At 44.2% G+C, this 17,581-nt stretch overlaps 1 protein-coding gene across 1 annotated transcript in view; it reads right to left on the reverse strand.

The window, feature by feature from the left end:
• NOTCH1 (notch receptor 1) overlaps window positions 1–17,581 on the reverse strand; it is a 111,928-nt gene that overhangs the window by 17,732 nt on the left and 76,615 nt on the right. The window contains exons 16-25 of the mRNA XM_060757486.2: window positions 14,670–14,789; window positions 11,973–12,125; window positions 10,447–10,675; window positions 8,018–8,219; window positions 7,766–7,919; window positions 6,485–6,669; window positions 5,987–6,119; window positions 4,785–5,042; window positions 4,565–4,677; window positions 1,290–1,858 (exon numbers count right to left, since the gene is read on the reverse strand). Coding sequence (XP_060613469.2) covers window positions 1,290–1,858; window positions 4,565–4,677; window positions 4,785–5,042; window positions 5,987–6,119; window positions 6,485–6,669; window positions 7,766–7,919; window positions 8,018–8,219; window positions 10,447–10,675; window positions 11,973–12,125; window positions 14,670–14,789 — 2,116 coding nt within the window. The remainder of the gene's footprint in view (window positions 1–1,289; window positions 1,859–4,564; window positions 4,678–4,784; window positions 5,043–5,986; window positions 6,120–6,484; window positions 6,670–7,765; window positions 7,920–8,017; window positions 8,220–10,446; window positions 10,676–11,972; window positions 12,126–14,669; window positions 14,790–17,581) is intronic.

Genomic DNA, 17,581 nt, shown 5'->3' on the forward strand with positions numbered 1-17,581 from the left:
CCTCCCTTTCCTTTCTTCCTTCATGTCTCCATCTTTCTCGATCCCTCCTTCCTCTCACCCCTTTCTTCCTTCCTACCTTTCTCTCTTCTTTATTTCCTTTGTCTTATTTCCTCTTTCTCTCTCCTCCTCTCTCCTTCCGACCTGCCTTCTTTCCTTTTCTCCTTCCTTCTTTCCTTTTCCCCTTCCTTCTTTCCTTTCCCTCCTTTCTCTCCCCTTACTTCATTCCCTCTTTCTCTCTTCCTTCCTCTTACCCTTCTCTCTCTTTCTTCCTTATTTCCTTTCTCTCTTCCTTCCTCTTTCTTTTCTGCCTGCTTTCCTTCCTTCCTTTCTCCCTTCCTTCTTTCACTCTTCCTTTCTTCATTTCTCCATCTTTCTTTCTCTCCTTCCTTTCTTTCCCATTTCTTCCTTTTCTGTTCCTTATTTTTCTCTCCTCCTCCCTTCTTTCCTTTCCCTCTTTCCTTTCTTCCTTTCTGCATATTTCTTTCTCTCCTTCCTTTCTCTTCCCCCTTCCTTCCCTCTTTCTTCCTTATTGTCTCTCTTCCTCTTTCCTTCCTTTTTCCCTTTCTCCTTTCCTTCTCTCTTCCATCTTTCTCTCCTTCCTTTCTCTTTCCCCTCCCTTCCTCTTAACCTTCTCTCTCTCTTCCTTCCTTCTTTTCTTTCTCTTTTCCTTCTTTCCTCCATCTTTCTCTCCTTCCTTTCTCTTTCCCCTCCCTTCCTCTTAACCTTCTCTCTCTCTTCCTTCCTTCTTTTCTTTCTCTTTTCCTTCTTTCCTCCATCTTTCTCTCCTTCCTTTTTCTTTCCCCTCCCTTCCTCTTAACCTTCTCTCTCTCTTCCTTCCTTCTTTTCTTTCTCTTTTCCTTCTTTCCTCCATCTTTCTCTCCTTCCTTTCTCTTTCCCCTCCCTTCCTCTTAACCTTCTCTCTCTCTTCCTTCCTTCTTTTCTTTCTCTTTTCCTTCTCTCTTCCATCTTTCTCTCCTTCCTTTCTCTTTCCCCTTCCTTCCTCTTAACCTTCTCTCTCTCTCCTTTCTTTCTTTTCTTTCTCCTTTCCTTCTTCCCTCCCTTCCTTCCTCTTTCCTTTCTCTTTCCTCCCTCCCTCCCTTGAAGACCACGAAAGTCATTTTTAACTAGAGGACAGAGTTTTGTGGACAGGCCAAGAGTGGGTTGAAGTGTCCCCAACCTTTCCTTACAATGAAATCTGCATATATATTTTTTCACCCAAGGGAAGGGAAAAAGACAGAATTTGAGGTGATTGTGCGCAAACGGTGCCCAGGGTTTGCTCTCGGACTCACTTGCATTGCCCTTCCACCTTCTGGCAGTCGAACCCGTCGAAGAGGCAGCCGGTGTTGTTGCACTGGGTGTCGCACTTCCCGTCGTTGAAGTACTTCCAGCACTGCAGGGACTGGGAGCAGTTCTTCCAGGGGTCGTTGAAATTGAGCGAGCAGTCCCCGCCGTCCCATCCGCAAGCGTGGCTGTTGCACTTGGTGTCGCAGATCTTGTTGCCGGCCAGGCCCGGGCAGCCGGGGGTCTCGCAGCTCTCCTCCAAGGGCGGCGGGGCAATGTCCCTCCCCACGCCGCCGGGGAAGTCGTAGTCCAGGATGTGGCAGTTCAGGCCGTTGAAGTTGGTGGGGCAGAGGCAGCGGTAGTGGGGAGGCTCCTTGGCAAACTGGCAGGTGCCCCGGTTGTAGCAAGGGCTGGAGTGGCAGGGGCTGTTGGAGGGGAACTGGCACTCGGGGCCCGTGAAGCCCGGCCCGCACAGGCACTTGGAGCTCTTCTGGGCCGAGACGCAGGTCCCGCCGTTCAGGCAACGCAGCGCCCCGCAGCTGCGCAAGTCGTTCTCGCACGTGGCCCCGTCCAAGCCCTGAGAAAGACATCACCGTCAACAGTCTGTCCTTGCACCTTGCAATGCATGTCTCTCTGCCTGTATCTCTCTCTCCGCCTTATCTATTCAACCATCCATCGAGATATCTAGCTTTTGGGTTGTTGTGGGTTTTTCCGGGCTATATGGCCATGTTCTAGAGGCATTCTCTCCTGACGTTTCGCTTGCATCTATGGCAAGCATCCTCAGAGGTAGTGAGGGCTGTTGGAACTAGGAAAAAAGGGTTTATCTATCTGTGGAATGATCAGGGTGGGACAAAGGACTCTTGTCTGCTGGAGCTAGGTGGGAATGTTTCAACTGCATATAATGGCCTGACCGTGCCTGGAGCAATCTTTTGTTGAGAGGTGATTAGATGTCCTCGTTTGTTTCGTCTGTGTTGTTGTGCTGTTGTAATTTTAGAGTTTTTTAATACTGGTAGCCAGACTTTGTTCATTTTCATGGTTTCCTCCTTTCTGTTGACATTGTCCACATGCTTCTTGTGGATTTCAATGGCTTCTCTGTGTAGCCTGACATGGTGGTTGTGAGAGTGGTCCAGCATTTCTGTGTTCTCAAATAATATGCTGTGTCCAGGTTGGTTCCTCAGGTACTCTGCTATGGCTGATTTCTCTGGTTAAAGCAGTCTGCAGTGCCTTTCATGTTCCTAGCTCCAACATTCACACCTAGCTCCAGCAGACAAGAGTCCTTTGTCCCACCCTGATCATTCCACAGTTATATAAACCCACTTTCCTAGTTCCAACAGACCTCACTACCTCTGAGGATGCTTGCCATAGATGCAGGCGAAACATCAGGAGAGAATGCCTCTAGACCATGGCCATATAGCCCGAAAAAACCTACAACAATCCAGTGATTCCTGCCATGAAAGCCTTCAACAATATATCTAGCTTTTATTTATATATTTATTTACAACATTTATATGCCACCCTTTTCTCCCTGAAGGGGATTCAGAGCGGCTTACAAGATATACATACATATATATATACACACATACATACAATGTATGATATTATCAGCATAGTACAATATCAGCAGTATATGTGACTATATTGTACTATACCTTTATATTGTAATACTATTAGTAATATTACATGTAATATAAAATATATAATTATAATATTGTATTATTATTAGTAGTATTATATTGTATTACATTATGGTATTATAAATATATGTATATACAATATATTACATTATATTTATAGCCCAACTTCCTTATCTGCAGGATTTTATGGAGTAATTTGGGGTGCATCTATACCAAGCATGGGCAAACTTCGTCCCTCCAGGTGTCCCGGACCCCAACTCCCACAATTCCCAACAGCCGGTTATCCATTCAGCTATCCACCTACCTACCTATCAATTATCTATATGAATAAAAATGTAATGTTTGTTTGTGGGCTTAACATAACTCAAAAACTACTGGACAAAATGACATCAAATTTGGACACAAGACACCTATCAGGCCAACAAGTGACAATCACTCATAAAAACACTGAAAAACATCATAGAAGAAACTTAAAAAGCCCCAAAATTAAAAAAAATACAAAGCATACACACATATGTACGCAAACACACATATACATAAATATATGCACACAAAACACATGTACACAGACTGGGCCACAGCAGCACGTGGCAGGGGATGGCTAGTTATATATAATATGGATGAAAGCAAGAACTACCTTGGTCTGTGTGTGTGTGTATCCAGAAAACACTGTGGACCCAACCAACAATTGATCAGGTCCAAACATGGCACACATACCCACACATGACCAATTTTAAGTACTGGCAGGGTTTGGTGAGTATTGATCTAGGACAGTGTTTCTCAACCTGGGGGTCGGGACCCCTGTGGGGGTCGCAAGGGGGTATCAGAGGGGTCGCCAAAGACCATCAGAAAACAGTATTTTCTGTTGGTCATGGGAGTTCTGTGTGGAAAGTTTGGTCCAATTCTATCATTGGTGAGGTTCAGAATGCTATTTCATTGTGGGTGAACTATAAATCCCAACAACTACAACTCCCAAATGGCAAGGTCTATTTTCTCCAAACTCTACCAGTGTTCACATTTGGACATATTGAGTATTTGTGCCAAGTTTGATCCAGATCCATAATTGCTTGAGTCCACAGTGTTCTCTGGATGTAGGTGAACTACAACTCCAAAAACTCAAAGTCAATGTCCACCAGACCTTCCCAGTATTTTCTCTTGGTCATGGGAATTCTGTGTGCCATGTTTGATTCAATAACATCATTGATGGAGTTCAGAAGGCTCTTTGATTATAGGTGAACTATAAATCCCAGCAACTTCAGCATTACGAAATGACAAAATCGATCACCCCCCAATTCCACCAGTATTCAAATTTTGGGTGTATCAGATATTTGTGCTAAATTTGGTCCAGTGAATGAAAATACATCCTGCATATTTACGTTATGACTCTTAACAGTAGCAAAATTACAGTTATGAAGTAGCAACGAAAATAACGTTATGGTTGGGGGTCACCACAACATGAGGACCTGTACTAAGGGGTTGCGGCATTAGGAAGGTTGAGAACCACTGATCTAGGATGATGGGAGCTGTAGTTCCCCCACAACGGATTTGGGTAAACATGGAACACAGACCCATCATGACCAACTTTAGTCACTGGTGGGGTTTGAAGGGAATTGACTTGGGATGATGGGACTTGAAGGCCCGTTCCTTACCGGAGGGCACCTGCAGATGTAACCGTGTTGCGTGTTGCTGGCGACGGCGCAGGTTCCGCCGTTCTTGCAGGGCTTGTTGCGACAGCCGTCCACCACCGTCTCGCAACGCCGTCCTGCAGGAGAAAGGAAGCATAGAGGATAACAAGGGTCTTTCATGGTCTTTCCCAAACTATATGTCACATCCCTGGTCCGAGGGTTGAACGAGACCCACGTGACTCACCGGTGTAGCCCGGGCGGCACTCGCACTCGTAATCGTTGACGCGCTGCACGCAGTTCTGGGTCCCCCGCATGTCGCAGGGGTTGGAGAGGCACTCGTTGACGTCCCCCTCGCAGCGCTCCCCGACGAAGCCTGGCAAGCAGAGGCAGCTGTAGCCGCCCACCCGGTCGATGCACTTGCCGTTGTTGAAGCACTTCGGGGTCAAGGTGTCGGGACCCGAAGACGGGCTGCAGTCGTCCACGTTGATCTCGCAGTGCACCCCTGCCAAGGAGGAGAGGGAGAGCTTAGAGAAGGGGCCACACTGGGCTGAGAGTATTACAACAATGAGCTGAGAACGTGAGCAGAGTGCAACTATTCCCAGAATATCCATATATGCATGTATGTATATAATAAAGGTGAAAATAGATATGGATCTGGACCAAACTTGGCACACAGCTCCAACATGGCCAATTTTAATTCTTAGTGGGGTTTGGGGTGGGATGGACCTGGAATGATGGGAGTTGTAGTTCACCCACATCCAGAAATTGTTGTGAACCATATTAATGATGCATCTGGACCAAACCTGGCTCACATACCCAACATGGCCAACTTTAACAACTAGTGGAGTTTGGGGGAGATGGACCTGGGATGATGGGAGTTGTAGTTCACCCACATCCAGAAATCGTTGTGAATCATACTGATGATGCATCTGGACCAAACCTGGCTCACATACCCAATAAGGCCAACTTTAACAACTGGTGGCGTTTGGGAGAAAATGGATCTGGGATGATGGGAGTTGTAGTTCACTCACATACAGAAATCATTGTGAACCATACTGATGATGCATCTGGACCAAACCTGGCTCACATACCTAACATGGTCAACTTTAATAACTGGTGGAGTTTGGGTGGGATGGATCTGGGATGATGGGAGTTGTAGTTCACCCACATACAGAAATCATTGTGAACCATACTGATGATGCATTTGGACTAAACTTGGCTCACATACCTAACATGGCCAACTGGAGTTTTTTTGGGGTGGGGGGTGGACCTGGAATGATGGGAGTTGCAGTTCACTCACATCCAGAAATCATTATGAACCATACTGATGATGCATCTGAACCACACAACGACTACTTGGGATATATAACAGTACAAAAGGCCTAACCCAGGCATCATCGGGGACCTGAGCTAAAAAGGCTCAACAGGTAAGTTTTCTTGGCTTACCTTGGGTTCCTCGGGGACAGGAGCATTTGTAGGTGTTGATGAGATCAATACAAGTCCCTCCATTTTGGCAGGGGTGAGACAGGCATTCGTTGATCTCTTCTGAGCAGTTCACGCCGTGATAGCCGGCAACACACTGAAAAGGAAAAATACTCATTTAGATTCAATTTGGAAGAGACCCATTTCTGGTGCTACTTTCCCTATCATAATAATAATGGTAATGATAATACAGACTCATCATAAAGCCTAGAAATACTATAATAATAATAATAATAATAATAATAATAATAGTAATATTTTGTCATGTCAGGAGTGTCTTGAGAAGCTGCATTAATAATAATAATAATAATAATAATAATAATAATATTTTTTGTCGTGTCAGGAGTGTCTTGAGAAGTTGCATTAATAATAATAATAATAATTATTATTTTTTGTCGTGTCAGGAGTGTCTTGAGAAGCTGCATTACTAATAATAATAATAATAATAATAAATTGCTGTACCTCGCATGAATAACCGCCCAGGTAATCGGTGCAAGTGGCCCTATTTTGGCACGGGTTGGGAGAGCATTCGTCCACTTGCTCTTCGCAATAGCTGCCCGTATAGCCAGCCTGGCAATGACAGAAGTGCGTGTTGCCCCGGTCCATGCAAACGCCCGAGTTCCGGCAGAGGTGGGCGACGTCGACCCCTGCAAAGGCAAAAGAAGGAAGGCCATCAAACGCAAGGCTCCGGCAGGAAAATCCATGTCTTCCTCCCTTATTCTTTCTTTCCCTGTTTCTCCTTTCCTGTCATCCTCCCTTATTTGACCACTCATTTTCTTTCTTTCCTTCCCTCTTTCTCCCTTTCCTATCTTCCTCCCTTATTTGACACATTCTTTTTCCTTCCCTCTTTCTCCCTTCCTCTCTTTTTCCTTCCTTCTTTCCCTGTTTCTGCTTTCCTGTCTTCCTCCCTTATTCCTTCCCCCTTCCTTTCTTTCCTTCCCTCTTTCTCCCTTCCTGTTGTCCTCCCTTACTTTCTTTGTTTCCATTTCTCCTTTCCTATCTTCCTCCCTTATTTGACCCTTTCTTTTTTCCTTCCCTCTTTCTCCGTCTTCCCCCCTTTCCTTCCTTCTTTCCCTGTTTCTGCTTTCTTGTCTTCCTCCCTTATTCCTTCCCCTTCCTTCCTTTCTTTCCTTCCCTCTTTCTCCCTTCTTCTCTTCCTCCCTTTCTTTCTTTCCCTGTTTCTCCTTTCCTATCTTCCTCTCTGATTTGATCCTTTATTTTTTCCTTCTCTCTTTCTTCCTCCTTGTCGTCCTCCTTTTACTTTTTCCTTCCTTCTTTCCATGTTTTTCCTTTCCTGCCTTTCCCCCTTATTTCTTCCCTCCCTTTTCTTCCTTCCCTCTTTCTGACTTCTGTCTTCCTCCCTTATTATTCCCTTATCTCTCTCTTTCTCCCTGTCTTCCTTGCTTATTGCCTTCCTCCCCCTTTCTTTTCTCTCTCCTTCCTTCCTTCCATCCATCCATCCCACTATTTCAATGTGGGACTGCTTTTGGCTGGTGATACAGTCAAGTAAATTTGGGTGGTTGTTGCTGTTGTTGTGTGCCTTTTGAGTCATTTCAGGCATAGGGTGACCCTAAGCCCAAAGTTTAAGCCAGGTCAAGGACCCCAAGAGAGTCATATCGGACCTGCAAGCTGTCATTTGGGGACCCCTGATGTAGACCCTGTGCTCCAATTTGGAGTTGGGTCAGAATGAAAACCCCCTTCCAATCCCCAATTTGTTCTTTGGAGAGTATCCAAGTCACCCACCTTGCTGCTGAGCGGCCACTTCGCACGAGACGTTGGGGACGTCGCAATAGAGTCCCGTCCAGCCGCTGGTGCATTCGCAGCGGTACGAATTGTCCACCTGCCAACATTTCCCTCGGTTTTTGCACGGAGAGGAGTCGCACCAGCGCACCAGGTTCTGCGGACCAAAGGGAAACGGGTGTGAACAAAGGCCAAGGATCCGAAAAGAAGTCCTTGGGATGAAAATGTAGTAAAACTAATGCAAATGGCCCTTACCTGGCAATTGATCCCAGTGTAGCCCTGCGGACAGGTGCACTTGTAGGTCCCGTAGCTGTCCTGGCAAGTGCCGCCATTTAAACAGGGCTTGGAGTCGCATTCGTTGATATCGTGCTCGCAATAGATGCCGGTGAAGCCCGGTGGGCAAACGCAAGTGAAGGTGTTGATGCCATCCACGCAAGTCCCGCCGTTGAAGCAAGAACTGAGGAAGGAGAGAAAAATAATATCAGTGTCTGGGCTCTTTCTTCCCAGTTCTCTTCCTTTATTATATTTATTATTAATAATAAATAATAAATATAATAAAACAGGCTTCATTGAGTCCTAGAATAAGGACTCAATGAAGCCTGTTGTATTATATTTATTATTAATTATTATATGAAATTATAATATCTATATAAATAAAAATGTAATGTTTGTTTGTGGGATTAACATAACTCAAAAACCACTGGACGAATTGACACCAAATTTGAACACAAGATATCTAAAAGTCCAATGAGTGTCCATCACCCATAAATACACACACACACACACACAAAGCCAGCGGAACAGACTTACAAACCCCCAAAAATACACCATATATACATACACTCATATACATATGCACATGCACACATTCATACACACACGTATATATATGCACAAACACACACAAATACACACATATATACACATACATATATATACACACATATATACATATAGACATACACTCATATACATATGCACATGCACACATTCATACACACGTATATATATGCACAAACACACAAATATACACATATACATATATATACACACATATATACATATACACATTCATATACATATGCACATGCACACATTCATACACACACGTATATATATGCACAAACACACACAAATATACACATATACATATATATACACACATATATACCTATACACATACACTCATATGCATATGCACATGCACACATGTATATATATGCACACACACACACAAATATGCACATATACACACACATATATACATAAACACATATGCACATATACATGCACACATACATATATACATATACACATGCACACACATATACATATCCACATACATACATATATACACACAAATACGCATATAGATAAGCACACACATATACACAATATGCATGTACACATAGTAAGGTAAAAGTTGTCCCCTGACATGAAGTCCAGTCATGTCCGACTCTGGGACTCTGGCGCTCATCTCCATTTCTAAGCCGAAGAGCCAGCGTTGTCCATAGACACTTCCAAGGTCATGTGTCCGGCATGTCTGCATGACGCGCTGTTACATTTCTGCCGGAGCAGTACCTATTGATCTACTCCCATTTGCATGTTTTTGAACTGCTAGGTTGACAGAAGCTGGGGCTGACTGCGGGAGCTCACCTCGCTCCCTGGATTCGAACTGCTGACCTTTTGGTCAACAAGCTCAGCATCTCAGCGCTTTAACCGACTGCACCACCGGGGGCTCCACATGTACACATATAAACACACAAATATACAAATATATACACCCACATATATATATATATACACACAAACACACATATATACACAAATATATACACACACACAAACATGTATTTATATACACACACAAAACACATATACACAGAGTGGGCCACAACAATGCGTGGCAGGGGACGGCTAGTAATAAAATATATATAATGCAGATCTCTATATATCTATATAAACAAAAACGTAATGTTCGTTTGTGGGATTAACAGAACTCAAAAACCACTGGGGGAATTGACACCAAATTTGGACACAAAACACCTAACAACCCAATGTATGTCCTTCACTCAAAAAAATTGATTTTGTCATTGGGGACTTGTAGCTGCTGGGATTTATAGTTCACCTACAATCAAAGAGCTTTCTGAACCCCACCAACGATGGAATTGAACCAAACTTGGCACACAGTTCTCCCATGACCAACAGAAAATAGTGAAAGGCTTTGGTGGGCAGTGTCCTTTGGTTTTGGAGTTGTAGTTCACCTACATCCAGAGAGCACTGTGGACTCAAACAATGATGGATCTGGACCAAACTCTACACGAATACTCAATATGCCCAAATGTGAACATTGGTGGAGTTTGGGGAAAATAGAATCTTGACATGTGGGAGTTGTAGTCGCTGGGATTTGTAGTTCACCTACAATCACAGAGCATTCTGAACCCCACCGATGATAGAATTGGGCCAAACTTCCCACACAGAACCCCCATGTGGGCCACAGCAATGCGTGGCAGGGGACAGCTAGTATTTAATAAATGGGTCTGGAAGTCCACAGATATTGTGTGGCAGCTAAGAACATGTCAAGTGGTTGATGGGCCTCTATGTTGCACTATGGAAAGCTTGAAGGCTGCTTTGCAAGATGTGATTGCGTCCCGACCCTTTGGCCCGGCCCTTCCGAGGCTCACCTCTCTGTGCAGTCGGGCGTGTTGTGTTCGCAGTGGATGCCGCTGAATCCGGAGGGGCAGGTGCAGGTGTAGCTGTTGACGCAGTCGGTGCAGTTGGCCCCGTTCTTGCAGGGGTTGCTGCTGCACTCGTCAATGTCCTCCTCGCACTTGTGGCCCTGGAAGCCGGCCAGGCAGTCGCAGAAGAAGCTGTTGACGCCGTCGGAGCAGGAGCCTCCGTTGTGGCACGGATCTGGGTCGGAAGAAAGGCCGGAAGCGTTTTGGTGGGCTTGCATTCAACGCTTGGTCAACAAAGCCGAAGTCATGCAAATCATAGACTCCTAGAGTTGGAAGAGACCTCGTGGGCCATCCAGTCTAACCCTTTTCTGCCAAGAAGCAGGAAAATCGCATTCAAACCACCCCCAAAAGATGGCCATCCAGTTTCTGTTTCAAAGCCTCCAAAAAAGGAGCTTCCACCACAGTTCAGGACAGAGAGTTCCACTGCTGAACATCCAGTCTAACCCTTTTCTGCCAAGAAGCAGGAAAATCGCATTCAAACCACCCCCAAAAGATGGCCATCCAGTTTCTGTTTCAAAGCCTCCAAAAAAGGAGCTTCCACCACAGTTCAGGACAGAGAGTTCCACTGCTGAACAGCTCTCTCTCACAGTCAGGAAGTTCTTCCTCATTGTATTGTCGAAGGCTTTCATGGCCGGAATCACTGGGTTGTTGTAGGTTTTTTCGGCCTGTATGGCCATGGTCTAGAGGCATTCTCTCCTGACGTTTCGCCTGCACTTTGGCAAGCATCCTCAGACGTAGTGAGGTTTGTTGGAACTAGGCAAAAGGATTGATATATCTGTGGCATATATTTCGCCAAAGTGCAGGCAAAACGTCAGGAAAGAATTCAGCTTCTCAAGACATTCCTGACACGACAAAAAATTATTATTATTATTATTATTATTATTATTATTATTATGCAGTTTCTCAAGACACTCCTGACACGACAAATAATAATAATAATAATTATTATTATTATTAATGCAGCTTCTCAAGACATTCCTGTCACAACAAAAATATTATTATTATTATTATTATTAATGCATAATAATAATAATAATAATAATAACTACAACAACTCAGTAAAGGTAAGGTAAAAGTTTACTCCTGACATTAAGTCCAGTCGTGCCCGATTCTGAGGGTGGTGCTCACCTCCAATTCTAAGCCAAAGAGCCGGCGTTGAACGTAGACACCTCCAAGGCCATGTGCGTGACAGCATGGATTGCCGTTACCTTCCTACCAGAGTGGTATCTATTGATCTACTCACATTTGGATGTTTTTGAACTACTAGGTTGGCAGAAGCTGGGGCTAACAGCGGGAGCTCACCCCACTCCCTGGATTCAAACCTGCAACCTTTCGGTAAGCAAGTTCAGCAGCTCAGTGGTTTGACCCACTGCACCACTAGGGGCTTCAGACTCCTATTGATTATTATTATTATTCATTATTATTGATTATTATTATTGACATATAACATTTCCTGTTTGTGAGGGTCTTACTGGGCTGGCAGTCGTCAATGTCAATTTCGCAGCCGCGGCCGGCGAAGCCAGGTTTGCAGACACACCGGTAGCCTCCGTTCGTATTCTGGCACGTGGCGCCGTTCCGGCAGGGGCTCTTGACGCATTCGTTGATGTCGATCTCGCAGGTTTGCCCTGAGAAGCACATGGCAATAAAGAGAATTGACTCCTGATATTCTCCAAAACACCAGGCCGAAACCGCTTTTCCCTCCCTGTTTTGGTCTTGGGTCCAAATTACGTCTCATTGTGGACGGATTTGCAAAAATCAGGAATGCAAAGCCGTCGTCATCATCCTTTCCTTTCTCAATCAATCAAAACTTAATTACAGACCAAAGAGACAAGTGGATGGTGAATGAGCTCCCGATCATTTGTCTAGCTTGCTGTCGACCTTTGCAGCCTGAAAGTTGCATCTCTCAAATAGGAAACGTAGGTACCGCTGTATGTGGGGAGGCCCAGACTACTTGTCCGAATGTATCTCCTTCCACGAACCATCACAAAGTTTAAGATCTTCAGGAGAGGCCCTGCCCTCGATCCCACCACTATCACAAACACGGTTGATGGGGACAAGAGACAAGGCCTTCTCGGCAGTGGCCCCCTGCCTATGGAACGCCCTCCCTAGAGATATAAGATTGGCCACCTCCTTCTTGTCTTTTAGAAGGAAAATCAAGACCTGGTGATGGGACCAAGCGTTGGATCAGTGAGCAGCAAGTGGAAGAAGATCACACAACTTAGGGCAACGAATTGACCCGGACTGGTTTTTGGATTTAGATTTTAATGGGTGTGTCCTAATTTATTGTTTTTTGTAATTTTTTTAATATTTTAATTGCACAGTGGTTGTTTTTATGTTAGGCTTTTGTTAGGCCACCCCAAGTCCCCTTCGGGTAGAGAAGGGTGGTGCATAAATATAGGAATAAATAAATACATAATTTAACTAATTTACGACACCATAAAACTCTCCAGCAGCATGCAAAAGAATAAGGAAGTACTCCATTGGTAGTGTCACAAGTGGACAGTGAAGCAACAGCTCCCCTGGTGGCCAGAATTCGAACATACCCTCATGATGCTGGAAAGTTAAATAGCCTCTGTGTGTCTGTTTATTGTAATTCTATATTGCTATGTTTTCACATGTTTTATGTAATTATGTTGTTATTGTTTGTGTTTTCGGTCTTATTTTATTGTAATTTGTTGTTTGGGCTTGGCCTCATGTAAGCTGCTCCGAGTCCCCATCGGGGAGATGGTGGCAGGGTATAAATAAAGATTATAAGCACAATTATAATCTTTATTTATTCAATTCAAAGTGCTAGTTTTGACCTACAAAACCCTATAATAATAATAATCCGAACGGATCTCCCTTTACGTCCCACCCCAGAGTCTGAGATCTTCCGGAGAGGCTCTGCTCTCGACCCCGCCTCTATCACAAGTGAGGTTGGCGGGGACGAGGAGCAGGGCCTTCTCGGTGGTGGCCCCCCGCCTGTGGAATTCACTCCCCGGGGAAATCAGGTCTGCAACATCGCTCCTTTCCTTTAGGAAAAGACTGAAAACATGGAAATATTTATTTCAGAGTTTTATATACCGACCTTCTCACCTCTTTTGAGGGACTCAGACCGGTTTCCAACCATAAAAACACATACAATAAAAACACATACCAGGCATTCGGACAATCGGGCAGATAAAGAAAGAACTTTAACGATGATTAGGAAATGATTAATGGATTAGAACGATGCAACTCTGAAAGACGAAACGCTGAGCACAAGAATAGTTTTATATGATGTGTTATGTATTGGTTGTTTGACTGTTTTAACTGTGATAATTGCTTTTAACTATGGTTTTGTATATTATGTGTAATATGTATAGGCATCGAATTGTGCCATTTTTTTTGTAAGCCGCCCTGAGTCCTCCCTCGGGGGTTGAGAAGGGCGGGGTTAAAGTACCCGAAATAAAAAATTATTATTATTATTATTATTATTATTATTATTATTATTATTATTATTATTTTGTGTGTCTATGTTTGCTATGTATATGTGTATTGTGATCCGCCCTGAGTCCCCTGTGGAAGGAGATGGGCAGAATATACTGTAAATAAATAAATTCCTCAACGAAAGGGTCACCCTGCTATCGTCGGGCCACCATTCCCATCATCCTCAACACAACATTGGCTCTGAGTGATAGGAGTTGCAATCCAGTTTGCACTCAGAGATGCCTCTAGGGTGCTACGATCCGAGGGAAATGTTTTGTCGTGAACCGCAACGATTTACCAGAAGCCAGGTGTATCCTGCGGGAAGCAGAAGCAGGTGAGCGATTACCATTTTGGGCCATAAATCAATTAACGCGGGTGGGAAATTGATATATCTGCAAACCCACAAGATGTGGATTTGTTTGAAAGTTTGGCCCACGTTTCCCCTGAATTTAATTCTTTTTTTTTACACTCCTTTTGTCCTACAGCTCGTTTTTGTGTCGATTCCTCTTTAGCTGCTGCATGGGGTTCGTCACAAATGTCGTTGGCGACAGATTTCCTTGTCTTAAGAACCCTATCCGTTTTAGTGACCCTTACTGCAACTCAATCAGCCATATGTGCAATTCACAGTGACCACGAAGGAGAACAGTGCTTGAAGAGAGCCAGCATCTGTTTGGGAAGGCAGGGAATATTTTTCACGTGACACCCCGGAAGAATGCTCTTACCTTGCCAACCGGAAGGGCAGGCGCACAGGAAGCTTTCGTAGTCCTCGGACTCGCGGCACTCCCCTCCGTTCTTACAAGGACCGTCGGCGCAAGGGGCCAAAACGTCCCTGCAGGTGGGTCCTATGGTCCAAACGAGACAAATGTATAATATCCACACCCTAAATATCTCAGCGTCACCTTCGATCAGTGGTTCTCAACCTTCCTAATGCCGCGGACCCTCATGTTGTGGTGACCCCCAATCACAACATTATTTTCGTTGCTGTCATCTTGCTACTGTTATGAATCGTCATGCAAATATTCAATATTCAGGATATATTTTCATTCACTGGACCAAATTTGGCACAAATACTCAATATGCCCAACTTTGAATACTGGTGGGGTTGGAGTGGATTGATTTTGTCATCTGGGAGTTGTAGTTGTTGGGATTTATAGTCCACCTACAATCAAAGCACATTGTGAATTCCACCAATGATGGAACTGAACCAAAGTTGGCACACAGGACTCCAACAACCGACAGAAAATACTGGAAGGGTTTGGTGGGCATTGACCTTGAGTTTTGGAGTTGTAGTTCAGCTACATCCAGAGGACACTGTGGAATCAAACAATGATGGATCTGGACCAAATTTGGCACAAATACCCAATGCGCCCAAATTTAAATACTGGTGGGGTTGTGGGGGGGGGGGGGGGGGTTGATTCTGTCATTAGGGCATTGTAGTTGCTGGAATGTATAGTTCACCTACAATCAAAGAGCATTCTGAACTCCACCAATGATGGAACTGAACCAGACTTGGCACACAGAACTCCCAACGACCAACAGAAAATACTGGAAGGGTTTGGTGGACATTGACCTTGAGTTTTGGAGTTGTAGTTTAGCTACATCCAGAGGGCACTGTGGAATCAAACAATGATAGATCTGGACCAAATTTGGCACAAATACCCGATATACCCAGATTTAAATAATAATATAATAAAACTTTCTTTCTTTCTTAAAAGACACCACATATTACTGGTGGGGTTGTGGGGGATTGATTTTGTCATTTGGGAACTGTAGTTGCTGGGATTTATAGTTCACCTTCAATCAAAGAGCATTCTGAACTCCACCAATGATGGAACTGAACCAGACTTGGCACACAGAACTCCCATGGCAAACAGAAAATACTGGAATGGTTTGGAGAATATTCCCCTTGATTTAGGGGAGTTGTAGTTCGCCTACATGCAGAGAGCACTGTGGACACAAATAAGGATAGATATGGACCAAATTTGGCACAAATACTCAATATGCCCTAATGTGAACACTGGTGGAGTTTGGAAAATAGACCTTGACATTTGGGAGTTGTAGTTGCTGGGATTTATAGTTCACCTACAATCAAAGAACATTCTGAACCCCACACCATTGACAGAATTGGGCCAAACTTCCCACACAGAACCCCCATGACTATCAGAAAATACTGTGTTTTCTGTATCGTCGAAGGCCTCACTACCTCTGAGGATGCTTGCCATAGATGCAGGCGAAACGTCAGGAGAGAATGCCTCTAGACCATGGCCATATAGCCCGAAAAAACCTACAACAACCCACTGTGTTTTCTGATTATCTTTGGTGAGCACTTGGACACCCCCTCTTAACTTCCCCAGGGGTCCTAACCCCCAGGTTGAGAAACGCTGATCTAGAAGAAGCTTCCACCTTGTGTGACAGTGGAGTAGAACAAACAACTCCGCATCCGTATGCTTGTCCACAATGCCCTGCTTCATGCACAAAGGAAGAACTGTTTGGATCTACAGACAATGCAGGTGCTGTTGCTCGTCTTGGGTCTAAAACTATTTCGCTGCTTTTCTCCCTTTATTTTATCTGTTTTATTCTAATTTATTTCTGCAATGCTTTTGACACGAAATACTGAATGTTTATTATTGCTATGGTTGTTATTCTGGTTGTTGTTGTCATGTTTATGTTTATTTCTATCATGCTTTCCCCTCTTAAAGGGCACCCCGAACGGCTCGGTTGTGGACCAGGGCCATAGCAACCTCTTTCCTTCCAAAGAACGACAGGACCGAGCTCCAAAGAGAGAGAGAAGAAGGCGAAGAAAACACGTTTGGAAAGAGGAAAGAGTGGTGAGACGCCTCTTCCTCCCCTCCTGCCCTCGCTTCCTGTTGACAAAGGCAGGCTCTTATCTTCCTCTTGTCAGCCAGTTATCATCGAAAAGTCACAGCTTCCGCCCATTGTGCACAATGTTGCTGGTTTTTTTGTGTTGGGAAAAGGAAGCCGGAAGCCGACCGAGAGGAATCGGCTCAGCAGAAAATCCTACAAGACTGTTTTTTGGGGGAGGACGGGACTTCATTTCCAAAAAGAAATGTAAATGGGGCCCAAAGTAGGCAGTTGCAGGGGGAAAAGGGTGGGAGAGCAACTCTTTTCCCGTTGAGGACGTGGAAAATCATCCAATCTATCGATTGCCATGATGAAAGTGTTCAGAAAGGTGTTTTTCTCAATACAATGCTTTTCTGATTGTGATAATGGCAATATATAGCATTTTTCTCAATAAATGGTTATCATGAACATTTCTTAGTGTGCTCTGGGTACAGGTGAACTACAACTCCTATAGACCTCTCCAAAGACCTCCAGTATTTTTTGCTGGTCATGGGGGTAATTTGATCAGCGCTGATTGTGTTTAAGTGCAGGCCAAGGTCTTGAAGAACTGCACCCAGTGTGCCGATCACCACTGGGACCACCTTGACTGGCTTGTAAATAACAATAATTATTATTATTATCATTATTATTATCATTATTTTTATTTATTATTTATTTGCTTTATTTCTATACCGCATTTTTCAGCCCAAACAGGCTTGTTTTATTTACAAGCCAGTCAAGGTGGTCCCAGTGGTGATCGGCACACTGGGTAATTATTAAATAATAATAATAA

This window comes from Anolis sagrei, chromosome 11, assembly GCF_037176765.1.
Source record: "Anolis sagrei isolate rAnoSag1 chromosome 11, rAnoSag1.mat, whole genome shotgun sequence".
In the NCBI taxonomy this organism is placed as follows: domain Eukaryota; kingdom Metazoa; phylum Chordata; class Lepidosauria; order Squamata; family Dactyloidae; genus Anolis; species Anolis sagrei.